General features: G+C 38.4%; 1 protein-coding gene across 2 annotated transcripts in view; it reads right to left on the reverse strand.

Annotated features, from left to right (window-relative positions):
• NELL2 (neural EGFL like 2) overlaps positions 1-24,575 on the reverse strand; it is a 140,264-nt gene that overhangs the window by 96,950 nt on the left and 18,739 nt on the right. For both annotated transcript variants that reach the window (XM_039571111.1, XM_039571112.1), the window contains exons 3-9: positions 23,387-23,537; positions 11,534-11,707; positions 11,330-11,426; positions 9,504-9,576; positions 9,253-9,335; positions 8,126-8,254; positions 6,776-6,878 (exon numbers count right to left, since the gene is read on the reverse strand). In XM_039571111.1, coding sequence (XP_039427045.1) covers positions 6,776-6,878; positions 8,126-8,254; positions 9,253-9,335; positions 9,504-9,576; positions 11,330-11,426; positions 11,534-11,707; positions 23,387-23,537 — 810 coding nt within the window. The remainder of the gene's footprint in view (positions 1-6,775; positions 6,879-8,125; positions 8,255-9,252; positions 9,336-9,503; positions 9,577-11,329; positions 11,427-11,533; positions 11,708-23,386; positions 23,538-24,575) is intronic.

Below are 24,575 nucleotides of genomic sequence, written 5' to 3' on the forward strand. Positions count from 1 at the left end.
TGCCCAGCTTACAAAGAACAAAGGTCACCTGAGACTACATGCTCAGCAGCAAAAATCCCCTAACAATTCTGTCATTGGCTATTTAACAGATATAAACCAAATATTGCTATGGTATACGAGTAGTTTGAAAGTTTCTACAGCTTTACAATGGAAAATATAGCAGAGATTGAGAACCTTGGGTCAAGGGTTAGACTGGCCCTGCCTACCAAAGCCAAGGGGATTCCTTCCATTTTCTTCAGCTGGCTTTCAGCATAGGAAAGCCCCCCAAACATTCTTAAAGAGTCTCCGTTTCTTGAGATGTTAGACATCCCAGAGAAGTGAAGGCCCTGAGGAGATCTTCCCAAAGTGTGTAAACTCCTGATGGAAGGGAATGAAGAAGACAGGCTGCTCTCAATGGTGCCCAGCAACAGGACAAGGGGCAATGGGCACAAATCAGAACACATAAAAATCCATTTGGACTCAAGAAAATACTTTGTTACTGTGACCGAGCACTGGCACAGGTTGCCCAGGGAGGTTGTGGAGTCTCCATCTGTGTAGATATTCAAAAGCCGCAGTTCTGGGCAGCCTGCTTGAGATGGCCCTGCTTGAGCAAAAGGGTTGGACCAGGAGACCTCCAGAGGTCCCTTCCTACCTCAGCCCTTTTGTGAGACTCTGACATTGTAGGAGCTATGCTGGATTCACAAATGACACGTGCATCAAGTAGGCTTTTCTATTATAGCTCTGTAAATCTAAAACATCTCCTGATTTTATCAGCCTACATGAGTTCAAGGACATGGTTTTTTCTCTTGTAGAAGTACTTAATTAGAAAAATTATTTGTGTCCTATTTCTAAATGAATATGAATACTGACTCTCTTTTGAAGTCACAACAAGTAATAAAATGGTTTAAGCAGTCAGTAAAGTACAATGTAATTCATCTCAGTAGTACAAGTGGGTATATAATACTTTTTATCTGTCATTCCAATGCAGTACTATCATCATACGTTATTCAAAAGCCTAAAAAATAAGGTTGATGTGAATTATTTCCGCACAGAAAATCCAGAAAGTAGAGGCTGAATGGACACTGTTCTGCAAAATAACATTCAGAAGTTCTGCATGCTGACTACAGGAGGTTATAGCAAATAACACAGCTCTAAACAATCCAGTGCTGGCTATAGCTCAAGTATCTTCTAATACTATTCTGAAGTAGGCTAATTTATCTGAATTTTCATATTAAAAAGAAACCTCAATAGAATGGAATTTATACTCTTATGTTCTTTAAAAAGCCACATATAAATATTTAAAATCAAAAAGCAACTATTTTTTGTATTAACCAGAAAGTTGCTTCTCCTTTATATTCTAAAGTGCGCATTTTTTAAAAAACTATGATAAATGAGAAATCATTGTTTGACTGCTGAAAACTGCCTCTTCTTCCTCCAGTATTGATGCCTGCTGGCTGCCCACAGCCCTCAGACTCATGGCATGTTCCAGACAGCCTGCTGGAGATGCTGGAGATGCTCTTCCATTTCCCTTCCCATTTACTGCAAGAATAAGATGACCTGTTCAGTTAGCGACTAATCCTGTCATTCAATCACTTCTCCAAGCTGCAGCCTCTTCTCTGTGCCACAATGAATGCAGAAGCTTCTCCTGCACTCAGCTGAACAAGGCAGGGGCTGGCATCCCACTTTGCTACTGATGGAGTCACCTAGGGCTAGAGGATGAAAGCCCATACAAAAAAGTGGCAATTTTGTAAAAAGATGGAACTCAGTAAACAACACAGGCTTAAGTCCACAATGCTCCTTCAAACCACCTGAATAAATTATGAATTTCAGAGTAAGTTTAACCAATATTCCTTAAGTTTCTAGATAAAAATTTTGCACTCTTGCTGGTCAATTGCTACTGCAAAGGAGAAGCAAATGGGCTTTCACAGCTCCTTCTCTGTGTCAGTAGGCTACAAGTGCTGGAGCTGGCAGAAGAGTGTCTAGCTTTGGGGGAAAAATGAGTGCATTATGAAGAACAAGAGGGGAAATGCCTTTAATTTTAATCATAAAATTAAAAGTTTCTGCAAGATAGCAAGACAGATCACTGCATCAGAAATCCATGCATGTTATTAAGAGCTACAATGTCCATATTTGTGTTTTAATTATTTTGTTAAAAAATCCTTCCCGAGTTATAGAACCCCTTTACACACTCTCTCTCCACACCTGCTACCACCAGAACTGTGAGCTGATCCAGTACAACCCTATGCTTCTCACAGTTGCTTAAAATACTTGTTTGTGGATTTGGCTACAATGCACCAGAAACCTATCAAATATCCTGTCTCAGAAAAAAACCAAACAAACAGGTATATGGAAAAATCACAGCCTGCAGATTTGAGCATAATGGCTCAGATTTTAACCTCTACTGGAATCTGTTGGGATGGATTTAAATAGTTTGCGATTAGTATCTGCAGTGTCACTGTGAGGAGGAGAGTGATGAGGAGAGAGCAATTTATTCCTGGAAATCAGTCTTTATTACTGCACCAGATACTGGCACAAATATCACTTCTGGTCTTATAAAAACAAAATCCAGCTAGTTTGTTAAAAACACACTAGTTCCATTTAAAAAAGAATGCATATAGCTTTTAGAGGTGATGCCTTAGTGTTAACACACTATCTAATAATAACATTACCATAATAAGATCTGCTGACCAAGCACCAATTGTCTCAGCTGCTAAGATATTGGCAGTCCTTCCACAATTCACTTAAAATAAATGAACCCATCCTTGTACTTCTCAAGCCAAGTCTGTGGTCTAAAGCAATATTTATAGGGTCAGTAGTGAAGCTTAATCTCTCCACGATTTGTATTGGGGCCTATCACCACACAAAGCATTTGTCTCTGCAGAGGAGAAAAAAATTTAATGATTTGCACATACCTCCTCAGAATGCTTTAAAATTGCAATGAGCATAGAAAAAGTAGTCTCTGCCTTCCAGCTCCAAACAATTCTCCACAGGAAGCTCCCAATGAACTAAGATGTATTCTATGGTAGCTGGACTGAATTTTACATTGTCTGCAGCTGAAACATATATCCAACACACTGGCCCATTCATCTGCCCTGGAAGATTGCTGCTTCTTTTAACCCATTACAGCTAATAGAAAACACAGTGATAATTTGCATGCATTGCCATTCCTCATGCTACCAGCATCGACCTTCACACAAGACAAAACAGTACAAGTTGTCTGAATGGCCTCAAACAAAGGTATGGAGTTAGGAGAGAAGGTCAGGGTTTGGTTTTTTGTTTGTTTTGTGGCTTTCTTCTTTTGGCTCACAAAAAGAAACAAAGTCAAAGCAATATTGGTTTAAAAAACAAAATCTAAACCATTCCTTACTAAGTGTTCTTCCCTGAACTAAACATTTAAGAAAAACATGAAGAGTCAGTTGTGCTGAAATTTCCAAAGTGTTGAAAATGTCATCAAACAAGACATAACAAAGCTTCATTGTCCAAAATGTAAATGCTGGATTGGGCTGAAATTTAATCCCTAGGATTTGGCAGTGTGGGAAAATCTCTTAGCATAACAGTTTAATGCCAGAACCAGGCTTGAAAATCCAGCACTTTACATTCCTATTTTACCCACCTGATATACATCACAGTAACTGATGTAAGATAAGTCTCACAACTTCAGCTGTCTAAAAGTTCAGTATATAATCTAATCACCTGGGCTCTGTATCCAACCTATGGAAGGAGATGCCCACTTCCAGAAAGTAACTAATTCCATCCCTTCCAGCCCCTCAAAGCACCAAGTGCCTTCTGGAGGTGCCAGTCTCTTCAGCTGGTTATCAAGAGAGCCAAATTGGTGATGTCCACAACTAGTAAATGAAACACAACAGGTAAACGAAACAGCAAATGACAACAGGCTTGAAAACACTTGGTTATGGCATGTAACTCTCCCTGCAGGTTGAGTGTTAGCACACATCACAGCACCATGTCAGCCTGTACCAGCCAAGCTGCTCTGAAGCAGTGCCAGGGACAAGCTGGGGGTACAGCCCTGATGAGAGGCCATTCCCAGTCAACCATCTGGATGCAGATAATCTGCTGGGAGTGGGAAAGGAAAAGAGAGCCACAAGTGCCACAGGACTGTGCCTTATTTTATTTGCTAGTATATGTGAAGCAACTTCAGATTGTATTCCCAAATTCTACATGCCTAAAGCCATGCAGAATGACTCCATCCTCAGTCACTGAGGGGTAATAAAATTTTTTTAAAAACCAAACAAAATAAAACAAAAATTCCAGAAAGCCTGATTGCTGGTCACTGAAAGAGCCTGAAGTGCTGTCTTCTTAATTCTTCTCTGCCAGCTGTCACTAAATCCAATCTCACTCTTGATTTTTAGTGACTTTGTTTTAACACCACCAAAAGAAAGGAAGAAGTGTGGAAGGAAGCACATAGCCCTGGGGGAGCGAGACTCAGCCACAAGGCTCCAGCAGCTGTCACTGCCTGGGCACCACTCAAACAACAGTCTGGCAGAAACAACCCATCATCTGGTATGAGATAACATAAACACCAGGAAGGAAACATCAATATCCATACATGTTCTGTCTTGAAACAAATACAAAATCCAGCTAAAGAACAGTCTATCAGGCATTATTTTTTCTCAGCAGTTATGATTGCTTGTCCAAACCCAAGGATATGGCTCCATGAGCAACACCCCCTAATTAGCTGTTTTCCCAATTATAAGCCATCTGTGTTCACTCTATATTATCTAGTCTGAAGCTACATCCTTTGCTGTTGTTCTAAGCATTGAAAACAATTAAGTTATTCTCAGAACCTGTCCAAATGGAGCAACACAGCTTTGATGCCTCTAGCAAGAACCAACTTCACCGAGCACGCTGACCTCCATCAGCTCAGACCCTGACCTGAAGACACCAAGACAGAATACAGCTGGCACATGTATATGAACTCAGAGACAACTTAGCATTTCCACCAAAATGGCCTGGAGAATAAGTGAGAGTCTTGCAGCCTCCATTGCCTCTAACTTCCACTCTTTCACTGGAATTAACTACCTTGTCAATGCGACTCCAATTTACATTCTCTGTCCTTTGGTTCCCAGAATTGAGCCACTTTAAAAATTCTGTGATTTATTTTAAAAGTCACTTTAAATAACCTAGATGAAATTAGGAAAAAAATTTCAAAAGCCATTTTTATTTGTATTTTCTCATCTAATTATTTTTCTGGTAGTTTGTCAAGAAAGTAGTATGTGTGCATGTTAGTTCTAAATTTAATTATGTACTGGCATCAAATTAGCAACGCTGAAAGCTAAGACACTGATAATATTAAGAATATCAAACAGGAAATACTAGAGTAAACATCAGTGTGCTGTACCAGAACTGCATCTTAATTCGAAGAAGTATCAATGCTCTATAACAAGGTCTGTGTCCATATGCTCATTCACATTTCTTGACTTTTGTCAAGACTCCCAATAAAAACAACTTTGGAAGAAGTCATATGATGTGAGTGCTTCCCCATTAACATCTGGATGGAGAATTCCCAACTCAATGGACAGGCAGTACATTACAAAAACATACTTCAGAGGATCAGGTTTTCAAATTCTGCCACCACAGTCAGTGACTCAAACAGCCTGAAATAGAGCCTGGAATGTCACACTTCTCACCTCCCTGAATTACGAGCTCCCTGAGTCATCTAATATGCATGGAAATTCTGTGCAGTTGGTTAAAAAAAAGTATTTGAATTCTTATTTCCTCTTAATTAGAATTAATCTACTTGAGTAAGTTAATAAGGTTTCATAAGAAAGGATGGTTTGTGTAACTTCTACCACAATTAAATATTAATAAACTCCTGTGGGAGCTAGATCAATGGAGTACAAAACGTCTTCCGGAATTTTATCTTACAACATGTCATTTTAACCAGTTCTGTATTTCTCTATACTCCGTAAGAAGTTTTATACAGCAGTAGAACAGTGATGAAACCACAGAGAAAAATCTCAACATTTACAGAATAAAGAAGTGTGTGCATCTCATGCTCAATTTCAAAAATGGATTCTACCATAGTCTGAAATAACTAACCATAACATACGGAATATACATACATAATCAATCTGAAATACTATATATAGTCCATCTAGATTGTGATTAACCTAAAATTCCCCTTCTCTGGCCCTATTTGCAACAAAATTGAAATGCTATAAAACGTAATCATGTATCCAATCCTAAATGACAATATTAAATCACCTTTTTCCATTTTTCCTTTAATTCTTTTACGACCTTTTCTAGGTGTCTGGGTTTTGCTGGGTTCTTCTTTTCTCTTCTCTTAACTACAGAAAAGAATTCTTCTTTTCTCTTCTCTTAACTACAGAAGAAGAATCATAAATCTGAACCTCAATTTCTAAGCTCTATAACATAAGGTTGGTAGTACACTCTTCTTGTGATAAAGGTGTTGGAGACAGTGGTCAAAAAACACACCAGGCAATTGTTCTTGAATTTCTAGCAGTTTGGTCTAAAACATAGATAATGAAAGCCTACAGAAAGCTTTATAAGTGACTTTTTTTTCTTTATAAATTTTGATAATAAATATCTGTGCTAAATAAAAATAACATAACTAAAATGAAACTAAAATGTCCCCACATTAAATATTAAAACCTTCTGGTTATCAATTTCCCAGAACACTTCAGAGAAGTCTAAGCTCCCCAGTTCCACAACCCAGCTATTTAATGACCAGTTCTTCCACTGACATATTTACAGAAAGGTTCATATTCTTTAAGATTTCAAAGCACTCATTAGCAAGAGGCACAACAGTAAAACTTACATTGGCATTCCTTGCAGCACTTGCCATCCACATAGGCCAGGGCAGATTTAAGTGGACAGTCAGCAAGGGGGCAAATCAAAGCCTCGCACTGCACAGTACCGTTCTAGGAGAATAAGAGGTGCTTAACTGGTAGTTTTATTTAGCAATAGCAGAGATGTTCTCAAACACAGGAACTTGAAAATCTATTTTTAAATGCAATGAACTTTCTAACAACATCCAAAAAAGACAGTTTAACGTGGGTCTTTTAATAACTACAAGAACAGAAAGCATTTCTTCAGAATGTCACACACACAATCTTTTTAAAAGAATGATGTTCTCTTTGAGATGATAATGATCAATTTTTTTTTAGAGGCAAATCTATTTGGAGGCAAAACATTCTGCCAATCAGCAAAAAACTGACAGATTACTGTGAAATAACAACGGCACAGAACAATACTCTGCTTTCTGATTTTATGGCAGAGACAATATATTTCTAAAAGGTAGTAATATTATAGCTGTGAGAAAAATCCAGGTCAAAAATATGTAATGAATTTAACACTAAATTCAAAGAATTTTAGACATTTATCAGCCAGATTTTATACCATAAAATACTAAAAGCAAAATGAATATCCCTTCAGAAATATAAAGGTCAAAAAAATACTAAGCTTAAAGAGACCCTTTTAGCAAATTACAGGTAGCAACAAATCAATCCAAGGTGCAGTACAGACAACAAAAGCCCTTTCACCAATTTCTAATGGCCTTTGGATTAAGCATTTAATGAGTTCAAATGGAATGAAAGAGTTTTTTTACATGAATGGACAATAATACAGATGCCCTAGTTTGGTACCTGAAAGGATACTTGAAATCACATCTGGAGATGTGCTACCTTTGGGAATCTTCCATCCACTAAATCTTTTTCATTTGTAATATAACAAAGCTTGCACATGACCCTGACATTTTACTTTTTATTACTTATTGAGATGTAACCAAAGGCAACCAAAGGAAATCAGACACAAGGGATCTATTAAATCATTTGCTATGAAAAAGGCTGTGTTTATAGTGACAAAAGGCAAGGAATTAGAATTCCAGAGAAACTGTTTGCAACTCGGTGCAAGGGAATAACATGATAGCTAAGTATATTGCCTAGCACCTGCATAAGGTGACATGAAATACAGGAGCTACACATGCTAGCAATGCTGAAAACATAGGAAAATACATCTATTAATACTATTCCTTAGATTTAGAACAGATGTTAAAGCTCTTTGTTGTTAGTACCTAGCATACATCTGCAAGTTCTCATTTTTTGTCTCAATAAAACTAATCAGAGGAAACACTGGAGTTCCTGACTCTCCACTCAAACCATAGCCATACCATGCAAGTGCAGTTCTTACAGCCATCCGTCCAGGATTCAAACTCTCTGTAGGTTGTGCCTTTCATTGTGCAGGTTCTTTCACAGTAGCACTGATCCAACTTGTTCATCCTCTGCTCAGCTTGAGACAACTGTATTTACAGTTCACAAAAATGTTTTGAATTTTTAAGTGGCTTCCACATTAGTAAAAACACAATTCAAACTTTTCCCCCTTATCATCAAGTACACAGATGAGAGAATACATTCAGGAAAATGCAGTCAGAGACAATAAAACTACTATTGTTAAATACAACATGATTAAACCACCATTCAGAGACAGAAATTAAGAAGTAAGATACAATGCAGTTCATCTTTCTCATCATCATGACATCAGGGACGTCATGAAACAAAATGAGCAGGTCAAGATGGGTACAGCTCCTGATTTCTCATCTTTGTTTTGTGAACTGATCAAGAATCTTGCTCTACATAAAGTACTTGCAGATAGAGCAGCCAAATGAAAATAAAACTCAGAAGCGACACTAGCAGTTTTTTCTGCATTTCAGCCAAGCATTTTTAACGTTAGTGTATCAAAGCATCCAGATAACAGCATTCCTGCAGATATCTAAAGAACTGACATTTAAAATCAGAGTACTCTATTTTCACCAGCAGACATGAATGCTTTTGGTGTAATACTCTACAGGAAAGAAAGAAGAAAGTCCTGGTTTGGATTCTTAGTTCCTCGTCTTGCATATATTCTGTCTGAATGTGCCTTTGGCAGCTCAGGTCTTGAAAAGTCTTAGTAAGTCTTGCTGTAATAAGCACTACAAGCACAGTTACCTATTTCATTCTAGGTTTCTTGATTTATTAGCCTAATAGGTAGTGTTTGAATATCTGTGAGCCCTTTCCTTACTCTTGGATTTGGATGCTGTTTACTACTAAAATACATGATTCTGTAAAAATATTAAAACACAAGAAAACTCTCTGAACTGAGAATTTTTATGTATAAACATTAGGCACAGGTATATAAAGATGTAAACATACCATGAAGGAATGTTCTGCACACAGCCATGTGCACAACCCCATATAAGCATGAATAATCTAAAAAGACAGTCCTCACTTCTCCTATGACTTGAGTCCTAGTAAACATTACCTTAGCTGAGGTTTTTGCTAAAATGTCCTGCAGTTCCATAATTTTCTGCACAAGTCCATGGAAGTCATTACAAGTTGGGCAGGCTAGAATAATAAAATATGTGTGTTAACAAATTAATTCACAGTAGGTTGAAATCATGCCAAAGTTGACAAACAATACACTTAAATTCAAGGTTTTAAGAAAGCTTGCAGGACAGAAAGAAGGTAAAAAGCACACCTTTCATTTTACGATATAAGAATTAATAGACTTACTGCGGTTAAGATCTGGGCACTGAGAAATAAATCCTTGAGGCATGACAAGTAATTGCACATCTTGCATTATGCCCTATGTGTAAGTGGAGAGAAAACAAAAGGATAAATTATTTTTACCTGTCAAAATTATGTTTTTCATTCACCATGTAAAACATTAAAGCCCACACAGAAAAACTATTCTTATGAATAAACAGCTTCTTGTCTGGACCCAATTCAGTGATAAAAGAATAAACAGAAATTAAATTAAATAGATGTACAGGCATAATGAATAATTTTTAAAGACATAAGATTAAATTTCAAGATATAATTATGTGGCAAGAGTTTGGTGGTTTTGAATTCATTGTTATTTTTAGTTAGTCACTGCAGAAAAGCTTGCAAATGACCTTTAAAAAGTAATTTGAAAACAGCTGCAGTTTCAGTTACTTAGAAATACTCTTTTAAATAATATGCAAATTTTTTTACAAGCTATAACTCTTAAATAGATTTGAAGATTAAAGAAACTAGAGTCAAGAAAAATACATTAATGCAAACCCTTAATGAGTTTGTGCTGGTTTTGGCTGGAGTAGAGTTAATTTTCTTCACAGAAAAGTAGCTGGTATGGGGCTGTGTTTTGGATTTGTGCTGGAAACAGTGCTGGTAACACAGGGATGTTGCATAAATTACACAGCAACAAGGCCGTTTCTGCTCCTCCTACCACCCCACCAGCGAGGAGGTTGGCGGTGCACAAGGAGTTGGGAGAGACACAGCCAGGACAACTGACCCCAAATGACCAAAGAAGGGGTCATATCCAAGACCACAGGGCATCATGCACAGCATTTAAAGCTGGGGCAAGAAGAAGGAAGCAGGGAACGTTTGGAGTGGTGGCATTTGTCTTCCCAAGTAACCATTACTGGTGATAGAGCCCTGCTTTCCTGCGGATGGCTGAACACCTGCTTGCCCATGGGAAGTGGTGAATTAATTCCTTGCTTTGCTTTGCTTGTGTGGCTTTGCTTTACCTATTAAACTATCTCAAACCATGAGTTTTCTAGCCTTTACCCTTCCAATTCTCCCCGCATCCCACCAGGGTGGGGAGTGAGCAAGTGGCTAGGTGGTGCCAGCTGGGGTTAAACCACAACAAATTTTGGGGATCCTTCCATAAAGCTTGCAAAATTATGAGAAACTACGTTTCTGCTGCAGAGCTGCATGTCATTAAGAACTTAGGGAGATTTCAGCATGAAATTCAACAATGATATCTGGAAAGGGATGGTTTCACCCAGAAGAACAGATCCCATACTTGCAGGCAGACTTTACATGCCATGCTTAGTTAAGATACAATTAGTAGCTAGTCTGCTGCTCTCCAATAGCAAATTTCAAAGTAATCCAAGATCTGTGTTATGATTACAGAAACATAAATTGGTTGAGGTTTGGAGGCATCTCCTGAGATTATCTACTGCAACTTCCCTTTTCATGCAGGACCAGCCAGAGCAGGTTGCCCAGGACTGTGTCCAAACAGCTTTTGAATATCTCCATAGTAATTTATCTTTGACAAATCTCACAGTAGAACTGTTTTCTTATGTTCAGATGGAATTTCAGGAGTTTCACGTTTTGCCCATTGCTTCTTGGCCTTACAGTGGGCATTAGCAAGAAAAGTCTGGATCCCTCATCTTCATTCCCCTCACAAATTCAGGTGTTTATACACATTGAAGAGATCCTCCCGATACCCCCTGAGCCTTCTCTTCTCCAGGCTGAGCAATTCCAAATCTCTCAGTCTCTCATCATATGAAAGATGTTTCAATCCCTGAATCATTTTACTTAAGTTCACTGTTTATCTTCCAGGGAATGCATACCTTAAAATAACCATGTGCAGTATTCCTCTGTCCCAGCCAAAAGGTTGTACCCAAAGGTAAGTCCATGAAAGGCTTCTCCACAACTCTCTCATAAATTCTGAAAAGGAAGTGGAAATTAGAACCCCAAGTTGTCTCATTTAGTTTACTCAGAGCTCAAACATTCCAGATGTGACAACTTCTTATAAAACAACACTCTTTACTTACTTATTGCAGTCCACGTGTAAAATCAAGTGAGAGGCACTGATTGCTAAGGAAAGTCTGTGCCATTTATCATCTGCCAGAATGTATGGGAATACTTCTGTGTGGGAGCGATGACTGCCTGAACGATAATGCAACCTGATTTCATTTCGATGACCGCTGCTTTCCAGCTCCAGGTACCTGTACCATAAATGTATCATCATGTCATGAACCATTCTCATCAGCACAGCAACATTTTACATAAGACATCTTCCCATCATCATGCAGGAACTATTTAAAAGAGGAAGAAAAACAAGAAGATACAGAGGCAAAAGTAGACCCTTTTCAGATTTCCACTGCATCTCTTCTCAGTGACAAATAATAGCAGGTTCAAACTTTCATGTCACTACACAAGATTCCAAGCCAAATATGTTTTCCTCCAACAAAACCATTTTCCATAACATGATCTGAATTACACTATTATAAATAATTGCCTCATACAAAGAAAGCACAATAGAGATACTCTGAAGGCATGAATGCACAGAAGACAACCCCAAGTTTTGCAACAAGGACATCATTAGTAATTACCAAGGGAAGTAAGGACTGAGACTGAACACTCCTTTGTTTGCTTTTATATGTACTGTTACATCATCTTTCCTTTTCTGTAATGAAGTTTCTCCAAAGATACACAAAATCAAGAAATGCTAAGGCTTCAGAACAATTTATATATGTGTACGTATTTGCTTTGTTAAATAAGTATGTGTATTTGTGGGGTGGGTGTACACATATATATATATACACACATCTATATATGTATGCACATCTATATATGCAAATACGTATACATATAGCAAAAACTCAGCAGTGCAGCTGTGCTAAGTGAACCTAGCAGATTGCAAACACAAGCTTTGATGGTGAAATTCCAGCTGTTCAATTTAAAAAGCACTCCATAACCAAACTCAGTTCTTAGGCTGTCTCTCGCATGTTGGACATCTGGGAAAAAGCGTGACTAACCATTTGTTTTTTAAAGTAAATCTTTAAAATTCCCAAGAAAATTATTTTTACACAGGAATTTTCATGGCTACATCTGAATCAGACATGACAGTGGCTTGTAACCGGAGTGCACATGTGTTCCAGGATGACATCATTTACTTTAACAGGCTATGTACATTAAGGAATAGAAAAGACAGTGATTGTGGTTTTGAAGAGTAAAAATGAGACCAAATCAAAACTATCCTGTACAATCATTATCGCTAGGAGAAGGCTTGCTGCACACCCCTGCTTCCTTCAGGGTGTTCCACAGTGGAACATACCTAGCAACAGCACAAAAACCACTAGTTTTTTGCAAAACCAGCAAAGGACAATTTCTTCTTCCTCCCCAGTATTAAGAAAGCAGTTAACTAGAGTCAGATATAAATTTTATAATCAATTTACCTCCTCATGGCCCAAAAATAATTTTTGCATTGGCAAGAAGTGGAAACTAATTGAAGGCCTGGCTGGAAAAATTGCACCATAGTGGCAGACCATCAGTCAACTTAATAAGTTATCCTTCAGAACTGAAGCTTCAAGGATAAAAATAAGGCTACTCTCAACCCAAAAGAGAAGGGGAACATTAGAGACCTGGACTTCTCCAGCAACTTTAAAGCGTCTCCACCTAGCAGCAGAAAATAAATGGAAAACGAATAGCATGGATATGTTGAAACATTATCTCCTGGTAGAACTAGGAGCTCTCCTTCATTCCAAGTCAATAGCAGAACTGATGCCAGCACACGAAATTCCAGGCAGGCAGGCAACAACTACACTAGTAGACATACAGTCAGTACAGAAGGTATAAAACAAACACTTGTGTTGCCCTTATGCATGTAAGATAATGAAACCTCTGCAGATGAATCATGGGTTTGCCAATAAAAAGAAGACGTTGCTGTACAAATTTCATGAATTAAGAACTGCTGAGAGAGGATGCTGACAATCAATGATGCTGCAATAAGCAAGGAAATTTTCCTACACAAAGCTGCGCAGAAACTGTGGACACTTGCGGTTTTGTTTTAATGGTGATTAACACACTGCTTTCACATTCACAGACGATACGTTTTGTTCTTCCATTTGGTAAACTAACAAATATAACTACCTTTGAAATGAGAAAACATGAATCAAAATGAAAAAGAAAATAATAGCCATTAGAAGAATTATTAGGAGAATAATTTATGGTTATTAATAATCTGTACAGGCAGCAGCAAAACACAATTAGAAAAGCAAGTGAAATGACAGCCAAAGCAATACTGCTTTCAGCTTGAACAAATGCCATGATGCTGAAACACAGAGAAGTGAAAATGAATCATTTCCACTCCATTTTTTACAAAATGCTGTGCTTGCTATTCTCCTTTTCTACATTTGTTTAACTGCCTGGACTTACATGGCTCTATCTCAGCCTCATGAGTTTCAGGAGATGGGATGAGACTTAGCACTGACAAACACACATGGGTGATAATGAAAAGTCTGCCCACAGTGAGGCTTCTTGTTCCATCTTTGAGGCTGCAACACTTGGGTGTGTGGTTTTCAAAGGTTTGGAAAAGTCTTTGAGAAAATACGCTAAGCATTAACAGACCTGGATTTTAGAAATTCATTTCTGGTGACAAAAACACTCTGCACTTCTCTGTACACTCAGGCTTACTAATCATTTGAGAGAGAAAGGAGGGTGCTTTTAATGCCTGAAGGACATGCTCCCAAAGGAAAGAGTAACTGCATTGTACTGCAGTCTTCTCTAGCCAAGAATCTCATTACTGAAAAGCTTCACAGGAACCTCATCAGCTGAGTCACCAGCTTCTTGTCCACACCAGCCTAGCCCAGCCCACTCATTGCAGGGAGAGCAGCAGCCCAAGACATCCCATTTTAAACATCACTGATGCTTCTCCCAACAGCGCCAAGGTGTTCTTCTATGCTGCAGAAGGCAAACGACTCTTGGAGTGAAAAATAAGCCACAATGAGAAAACCAAAACAACAGCAGAACCCACACCTCTCTTTCTACAATTCATAATCTCTCCTGTTGTTTAATCAGTACCAGCCTACTTGATTTTAGCTCCTCAAAAAAACCACACCCGCCTTGGATTAACCTTGGATTTAACTTCACAGGGAGATGATACATGCTTAGGTTTTTCTATGTTCGACACACAGAGAAGAAAGTGCCAACCTAGAAAAAAAGGTTGCTACATCTCTGTAGATAGCTCTGTGCGTGCACAATCATTGCAAAGGCAACAGCCAAGGCCACGGTAGCAGATCAGCCACTCTGCTTGGAAAGTGGCCAGACAGCGATCCCTAATGTACTGACTAAGGATGAGCCTGTCTTGGTAAGAGGAAGAAATTTGTTTCAAATGCCCCGGAGGAATTTGAGACAGAAAACAGTGATGATTTCTCTGCTGCCCAGCACTGATCTACTGTAACTTCTAGGTAAGAGCTGGCAGTCAGCGAATCTGCTCAGCTGTGGAGCTCTAATGACCATCCTGGCAAAGGGCATGTGGTCACACCAGCCCAGGCAGGACCTGCTCTTTGGGAGGTGGCAGACTAGTACAAGGAAGACTGTGGAAGTAAAAGTCAGGATGTACAGCAAAACTTAGAGATTTAGGAGGTGAAACACCAGATGGTCCTGGTGCACAGAGTAGCAGTCTTTGAGAAGAGGGAGGTATGGCCATGCCAGCTAACAGGCAGTGTTGGCAACGCCAGGTCTTAGATGGCTCACTTGTTCATTTGGCATCCCTTCTCACACAACAAATGCACATACCTGTTGTGATAAGGAGCGACACAGAGTCCCCAGTCAGGTGCAAAGGAGAGCCCTTTATTGCAAAAACCCAGCCTTCTTAAGCAGTTAGCCAGTTATCAGTTTACATAGTTTTAAGGCATAACAAACATAATTCAACCAACCACCATACACCACGATGTGAGCACACGACAGCACACAGCAGCATGTTTTTCTACCCCTAATTCAGCTGTGTCTCCTTCCCACAGTAAAGCCTTCCCTTTACAAAGCTTTACTTCTCTGTAACACATACTTACTCCAGGCAGCTAGTAATTTCAACTTCAATCTACAGCACGTAGACAAGTATTTCAGAAGCTAAAGGCAAAATATCACGTCTGCTTATGAATTTATTACAGGGTGGTGGGTTTTCTTAACTTTTTCTACTCACATTTATAGGTACCATATTAAAATATTTCTTCATGGCTCTTTGATCTACACTGAAAAAAAAGGCAAATCACTAAAATTAAAGAGCAATATGTACTTAATAAAAATTAAAATCCTTATCTCCATTACTTATAAAAAATCTTTATCTGAAGATTTTTGCTATCAAAGCTCTGCCTTTTTTGTTAGGTATAATTACATAAAACATTAAAAAAAAAGGGAGATCCTACTCAGTAGACCCTATTCATTGCACAACAGCAGCAAGCAATTCTGCGAGGTGTAGATTATGAAGATATAAAGCAACTCATGCAGCACCACTACCAAATTCAGCAATGTGTTATTTGCTATTTTCTGCGGTATCATGACTGGGCAGTCAGGAGCATGAGCTCATTTTACTATGTTTCAGAACATTTAATTTGGAAGCAACACTAAGTGCTCTGAAATATTAACTATCAGTTTTTACTGCTTGGTGCATCCCCTAGAACAACATGGCATCAAAATATCCCCAGATAGGTTATCATTTTTTCAACCAAACCTTCTATATGAAAAGTCAAGTGGTAGCTTCCTTTAACCTGTAAGAATCTAGTTCCCACCTCTCACACTACTGCTTGACCTTACTGGCTTTACCCTTTTCAATCTAGAGCTCCACCTAGAGAAGACTAGCATTTTTATCAGGGAATGGTTAATTAAAAAATGGTCTTTGCTTTTCTGGATAAGTTGTAGCCCTTAGTTCAAGTGCACAATGGGCAGAAAAGCCATCAATTCTGTTTCTGTCACTTCCTTTTGCTGAATACAGTTTTAAAGCCAGACTGCAATTTTCTGATTTAGGGTATTTCTGTTCAAGAACGTTGATCCGTTCATTAAAACCAAATCTTTTGGCAGAAACAAACATTCTCACAGCAAAGCCTGTGGGGTCTAGGGTGATATGCTGGCTATAATGGGAGAGAGACAGAGAGCAAATCTAAGATTCTCTGAAAGACTTTCTCAAATATCTTTAATGCCATGATTATTACCGATATGAAAGCAGAGATCCCAGGTGAAGAGAGCTCAAAATTAGAAGAGGGTATTACCCATATCGACACAAAGTGTATAAACAACAGGACAGCAAAACCAGCCTCTCAAGTTTTGTATTATAAACTAGTGCTCCACTCCAACTCATATCCATCTTGGTGATCTCTCACACTTTTTCCCTGAAACTGGTGGGCTTTTTCACACCGACTGGTAGGAACAGGCCTTGGCCAATGCTGCTTCACAGACTGCCCTGACATCCTCTGCAAGGGTAATAACTGCAGGAGACAAAAGCATGTCAAGGAGGATGCTAACAATTATGCAAAATGGACAACAGCAGGCCAATGCTCCAGCCTGGGCACTGTTTGGTTTACTAGCACAGCCCTTGCCAGGCACTGCCAACAAATCTGCATCAGCACTGTATCAAGTGGAGAAAAAAAAAAAAAAAGATAATGACATTCCACAGGGTACTTGTCTCAGGTGGAAAAAAAACCACGTTCAAGTTCCTGCTCCAAATCAGGCAGAGTAGAGATTAACCGTGTGAGGAAAATGCCTCTGAAGCACCCCAGCCAGACAGCTGCTGATCATTCTGGCATTTACGTATCTCTTGTTTATTTTCTTCCACCACAAAAACAGTCAACCAGTTCATCTTTGTTTCACCACAGCACTGCTGCTTGCACTGGATACCTATAGAGAACAGCTGTGGAGGAGGAAGGTGCATTCCTGATGTGCTCAGGTGATGGAGCCCAGTGCTGGGACATGCATGGAAGAACACCCTTCTTGTTGGGACGTTCATGGGACAGAACAGGCAGGCCAGAGATAACTGGCAGAGCAGAGAGGCATCATCCGCACACACTCACCTGCACAAACTACTACTGCACAGCACTGCAGCTTCCCTCCAGACAGAAAGAAGCCACAGCACAAGGTAGTGGCTAGGAAAGTGAGGTTGCAATACCCTGATGTGCAAGTGGAGGTTAGGAAACAAACATGTGAGGCTGTTCACATCCTTTCCATCACTGTGCCCCTCAGTGTCCGTACCCGATTCAAACTAATAAAGCATGCAGGAAAAAAAATTCTGTCAATAAGATATTGTTTTTATCAACTCCTTGCAGCCCCCCATCTGATTTCAGTGGCACTGCTGTGGCCTGGAAGCCTTTGCTGGCTTTGAATCAAGAATTTGCCTCTCACATGAGACATCTCTCTGCTGACCTCCCAAAACCTGAGGTCAACTAAATCAGGGAGGCAAAATCTCACCTTATCCCTACTGCAGATTCTACATAGCTTCTGCTGGGTTTAGTGCTATGATCCAAGAGCAAGACACTCCAGACCTTCCAATGTTACTGCTGATGACAAGGCAAGGCTCCCAGTCAGCGTTTCCACAACACATAGGAAGGAGCCAGAAGCAGGAACTGAGGCCCCACCAAGCTCTTCAAAGCACTCCAAAAAAAGCTATTCCTGCAAAAGGTGTTGGCTTGGTCTTGGAAAAATTCAACCCCAGTATTCCAGCACGTTGTCCATGCCATCCCTATTTGAGCCATGGATATGAAACCAAATTTCCAAAAGAAAAAATAATTTTGAAACACTACTTCTTGTCCTTGAGCAATTGCTCTCATTCCTCTCATCTCTCTCACTAACCCCATTTATCAGTGTATTTATTTCTGGTTTATTTTCACTAACACATAGTCCCAGGAATATCAATCTTGCCTATCTGAAGCTTCCTCTTCTACTAAAAATCAACAAGGGAAGAACTTTCTCAACTCAAACACTGTAAAAACAAATGGCATAAACCATGCCTCCCATTTCTTGACAAAGTTTCTCCATGGACTGCAATACAATAAATATTCTAGGACTGCAAATACAATAAACAATTTTCTAATAGATGTATTAGTAAAAGAGAAAGGCAGTTTCAACATAACTCCTCCCATTTCCTACCCCAAAAGAATACAGATTTGTTTGTTTGTTTGTTTGTTCATAGAAAGCCTTATAAACAACATCAGAAGAAAAACAAGATCTGTCAAAACTCACATTTCAACTATTTCAGTGGGGGTTTTCAACATCATAGGAAAGAACAAATCTTCTGTCTTTTATTCAAAAGGCCTGTCACTAGTCTTAATTCAAGTAATACGTTCCAGGGGCATATAAGCATTCTGTAAGATGTTCTCAAACAATTCACCCTGGATTAGTTGGCACTGCAATGATTTACACCGGACAGGCTGGCCTCACTTGATTTAACAAAAGTTATGGAACAGTAAGGTGCATGAACTACAGGAATTTACATCCTACTGCCTTTTTTTTTTTGCCTTTTTTTTTTTTTTGGTCACAGAGTATAAACTAAACTGAAGCAAAAATACCCCAAATCCAAGCAACAATGACATGGCATCAATCAATTTTATAATAATCTTTATAGCCAGCACTTAAATAAACAGGTCGTTCCTAACACCATGAAGGCATTAAACAGAGTATAACACAAAATGACTGCTTTACAAATACTTCCATCCAACCCATACTCAGGGATAGAAATTACATCTCCCAAACCAACACAAACAAGGAACATTTTTCTTTTGGGATAAAGAGCCTGGTCAAGCTGTCAGTGTCCACACAGAGAATCCTTTGTCCCACAGAATATTCTCATGCACTGGAAAAGCAGTGAATGAATGAAAGAAAATACTTTTTTTTGACACCTTTGATGAAACATGCAAACTGCATCAAAAGAATAGAAGACTGACATGGAGAAATTTAAAATCACTAGAAGAATTCCAAAGCAATTGACTGTTACGAACAAATTCCGGAGGGTTCATAATTATTATCAAGACCAGTAAGAAACAGAAACTAAGATTTAATACCAAAAAACTAAAATACAGAACACCACAACCCTCCACTCTTCCAACAAAGATCACGGGGTGTTCTAAAAAGAAGAAAGAAGCTATTATCTCTTTTGGCATAGGAAACAGCCATACCCAACTTTAATGTTTGAAAATTAATCCCATATTAGTCTTATCTAACATCTGCTCTGCAATTATTGGCTCGGTGAATATTGGCTTAAGTGGGAAATACTGAAAGCTTTTCTCACTGTAAGAGGTTTGCAGCAGATTTTTTGGTATCAGAGAGGACACTTGACACTGCAGTCCAGAAATACCAACACTCATACATCAAAAGCAGGGAACGTACAGTTCCACCTCTATTTCAATACAGTGGTCAAATGAGAGAACAAAATTCATGCATCGGGAATTCACCTCTGACAACTTATCTCCTTGCAGCATAAATCAGTACGAGAGAAAATGTCACAGGTAAGTTCCTCCTACATACTGAAAGAGGTCTGAAACCATTGCACAGCACAGCCCATTTGACAGCAGATAATCAAAAGAGACCAACCGCTGTAAAAACAAATGCTAAGGAAGGCAGAAAATGAATGAATTAGTACAGATACAAATTAAGTGTAGGGAATGCCTGTCCATTATATTCCATTGATTTCAGTTCTCGGTTCCAGGATATAAAAAGCACTAACCAAAGGAAAGAATGGTTAAACTACAACCCAGCAGTTTCATCCTTTAAGGGCCTAATATGAAGTATCTCAAGAGATACAAATACAAGATTAGTTACATAAAGCCATCTAACCACAAAAGGAGCAAAAAGCTTTATTATATCTCTCCACTGCTGATGATTAAATAAAAATATATGATGGAAAAGCAAGACCAAACATATATTACAACCCCATCACCGAGTAAAATCATCTCTCTGCCAACTATTTTATCAAGAAGAAGGTGAGATAAATTCAGAAGTGAAGTGAGGAGAATACAGCTTAAACTGAAAGATGAAACACTGAGCAATCAGTGTTTAACAGGGTTTCTACTCAGACTTAAGGTATCCCTTCATTAACACAATTAAAGATATTTATCTTCTTAATGTGAAGTACATCACATTTTAGGCAGGGTACTGTCTGTGGTCAAGGTAAAGCTCTCAAGTTAAGAACACATTTAGAACTTCTATCTTTCAGACATATGCCATACATAATTCTGCCATATATAAAAGATGCATTCAGCTGCTTGAAGTTCTGAATGATTACTGATGTGTAGTTTGAATTCCCTGACACCACAAGAATTTTTTCTGAAATTATCACCTCCACACTGTGCCCAAAACTACTACTGCCTGAGCTCCTTGGCTTTTCACCACTCTGATCAGTGGGGAAAAAAGCAGTGTCTGCGGAAATGTATGAGCAAGTTAGAAAAGGACAGTTACAGGCATTGTTTCAGATTCTTTCACTTTAATTTTAAAATATTTTAATACATTAAATACTACAGAAAAGCATAATCATAAAAGGGGAAGCCAGCTTTGATACCCAACTAGGAAAAGAGAAAAGCATTTAAATAAGTATGAAAAGATTACTATAACTTCAGAAGATGATTTCAGGAGCATCTTTTTATGGTGACAGCAACAGCCCAGCCTCAGCAAATGCCCACGCCTGAGACTTACATGGGTAACTTCTGTATCTCTCTGACAGCCCAAGGACAGCACTCAGCACATGACATTAGAGCGGAAACTTTGTGTGGTAGACCAGCCCTGTCAACTTCTTAAGACCCAAAGTCTTAAACAGTTGCATGATCATATCTCAGTGGAAGTATTCATTTTTGATGATTCTCAAAAGGGAGCCAGCAAAAAGGAACAAAAACAACAATTACATAAAACTAGACAACACAGACTGAATCAGTAAATTCTGAATCATGAAAACTATTTTAAGTTTATAAACAAAATTATAAATTTTTTAAAACCCTACAATTTAGGAAATGCCCTCAATTGCTGTAAATTCACATATTTGCACCAGTGTCCCTAGACCCATGCAAAGAGAGGATGAGTTTTTACTCTGACTTGTTTTCAAAAACACAAAGTAGTTCCCTAGCCTTTGAATAAATGCATATTTTTCCACTTTTTAAACATTTTAATTTTCTTGTACCATAGAAATTCTTTTACCCTAGAACCATTAGTTGCCATGAAAGCTCTGTAAGATAAAGCACATGAAAAGGTACTTGTGTGATAACTATTACATCCTGCAGTTGCTGCCACCTTCAGCCTACCTCTCCACCATTCAACTCCTCACTGCAGAAACGTAAGAGCTAGTACTGACCTCTGTAAATTAGAAATATAGCTGCAAGGCAGCAGTTCAATGCTAGCACAACTTTTTTTGACATCAGAGTGATAAAAGGCTAAAGCTAGTGCAAAGGAGTGGACTGAGGTCTGGTATTGCTATTTTCCCACTATGATGACTGCTGTGACAAAGACTTCACAAGAAGTTAAGAACTAAAGGACTGTTACAGCCAAGTCCCTGGTCAGAGGTGGGCAAGGTCAGAGATGGAGATCCAGCACTGAAGAAGCAGCTATTTAATACAAGCCATCCAAATGCTTCCTTTTAACATCTACATTTTCTTGTCTTTATTGTCATTCATCATAAAAGAACATAAAACCATAACAGAAACTACAGGAGACTCAAGAGATGCTTGTCTGGTTCCAGTATTATCCACACCTAGGTCAGCCCTCATTTTAGGACAGTTAAACTGAACAAACACCACTATGGCACAGAGATATATTTTTGTACATCCTAGCACAGAAGAGACCTGAATGTGTCTATTAAAAGCCTAAGGGCACAACTAATGCCATCCAGGAGACATTCAACTTCTCCTTTACAAGTTGGAAAATGCTTTTATAAACTTGGTATAATGATCCTTTGGAATGTTCTCCTTCTTCTTGTTTGTTTTGTGGTTTGTGTTTTGGTTGGTCTTTTTGTTTGTTTTTTACACATAGCTAAAGTGCAGAAGATGGGGCCTCTGAGAAATAGAATAGAAATTGACTTGGAGTATCTTCCAGCACAAAATAATTGTCACCATGCTTGCTAATGAAAACTTGTACACTCATGTAAAAGAAACAGACACTTTGCTGCACTTAAACATGTCTTTACTTTTTTTTTTTTTTTTTTGCTATTTTGTAGTGAGACTGTCAAGAAAGAATTATGGGATTGTACACAAGGAAACAAAAATAACTAGGAACCTAAAGCACAGCTCACCTGTTTCTCATGCTAATGACTGTTTAGAAAGTGCACATTTGAAAACTCCTTTTTATTCTGCCAGAGAATCATAGGGCAATTATCTTTAATAGCTATTACTCAGACAGATATATAAAAAATATCCTATTTCTCTAGCAGTCTTTAGTCTATCAAAAGGATAATCCTTAAATGCTATCTGTCATTCACTTCAGTTTTTTAAGGCTGACAACATTTTGAAGAAAGTGCTCTGCCATTCCTGGAAAGATGTAAACCCATAACTGGAGGATTTTTTTTTCCTTCTTGCTTGCAATTTTAAAAACTGGTGAAGAGGTGCCCTTACAGGGCCAGGCTTCGTCAACCAGTGTAGCTATAGTGACATGACAGTTTTAAACCAGTTGAAAATCTGGTCCTTGTGGTTATGAACAACAACAGAGAACTGGCTTTTCATGCCCTTGGTGGCAAGGGACATGTAAAGAAAAACCCCTCTTCCCCTTCCCTTGGCAGATTTGGAACTGTGACTTTTTATGAATATGCACAATGTGCCTATCCAAGCACTATAAATATTTACAAATCATCTGCTACACAACAATTTTTCTCTAATTTATGTTCAATTTTTTAATGCATGAATACATATAGTTTCATTAGCCAGCATACGGGTATCAGTACTTACCTGTGATCTAAATGATGGATAGAGAGAATAACCCCTGAATTCAAATGGGATTGTTTTAAGGTCACCAGGATTGTGAATTCACATTTATTTCTTAACTTCTGAAAAAATATTTCAGCTGTTTCTGGAGATGCCTTCACACTTCTTGAAGTATCTAAAACATAAGAGGAAAAACACTCAGTATAAAATCTTATGTTACTTTACATCCTCATTCAAATAGCTTACAAAATAACAGGCTATTTCTGAGAAGCACAGTTGAACAGACAGGCAAAAAGCAGGGACCAAAGTATTTAATACATTTGTTTTGCTTGCAATGGGAGCCATTTCAATGAAAGAGAACACATTTTCTAGGACACCTACTCTGTTCTGGGGAGGGGAGGTATTTTGTTTTGATCCAGGGTCTTAACTCTCATTTTCTTCATGCATGGCTGGACGGTACCTTTAATATCTCATCCAAAATTTGGGCTCACTAGCAGTGAAGCACAGTGACAACACTAGACATGAGCCTAAACCCTGACACGTGACCTGAGCAAATTTTTAATGACTTCTACAAAACTGCTATGCCTAATAGCATAAGTACATAAATAAATAAACTAATTTAAAAAAACCCAAAACAACAAAACAACAAACAATTTATTCAGCTTTAAGTAATAGTTTAAAAATCCACCAAATTTCAAAAATATTTTATCACTAATTAATTGCTCTACACTCCAGTTGAGTGGCATTTTCCTGCTGCTTCCTGCACAGGAAGTCATGAATGTTTGTTAGAGTAATGGCACATATACAATAAAGATTTTACTTTTAAAAACCCACACACAACCTAGACTGATGAAATATTTCTGCTGAATTTGCACATAACATGTATAGAAAATAAAAAGGCCCAAGCTTAAAACCTCTAGAGAGATAATTTATAAAATAAGATGTCAAATTCTAGAAAAATAATTCCCAATCTCCATAATACATTATACCAGAAAAAAATTAATACACATTTTTAATGCACAAAATCAATTCATTAGCATGTGTAATCAACTGTGTAAGAAATAAATCAATTCACAAGCTTCTTGTCACAGCAATTTGACCATTCTGCCCTGCTTGGGGACACTAACTCAGGAACAGCAGTAGAGAGCTAACAGCAATAGAACTGGTGATTTTCTTTCAGCAGCACTGGAGCTGAGCTCTCAAGTATACCACT

The sequence above is a fragment of the Corvus cornix genome, chromosome 1A (genome assembly GCF_000738735.6).
Source record: "Corvus cornix cornix isolate S_Up_H32 chromosome 1A, ASM73873v5, whole genome shotgun sequence".
NCBI lineage: Eukaryota > Metazoa > Chordata > Aves > Passeriformes > Corvidae > Corvus > Corvus cornix.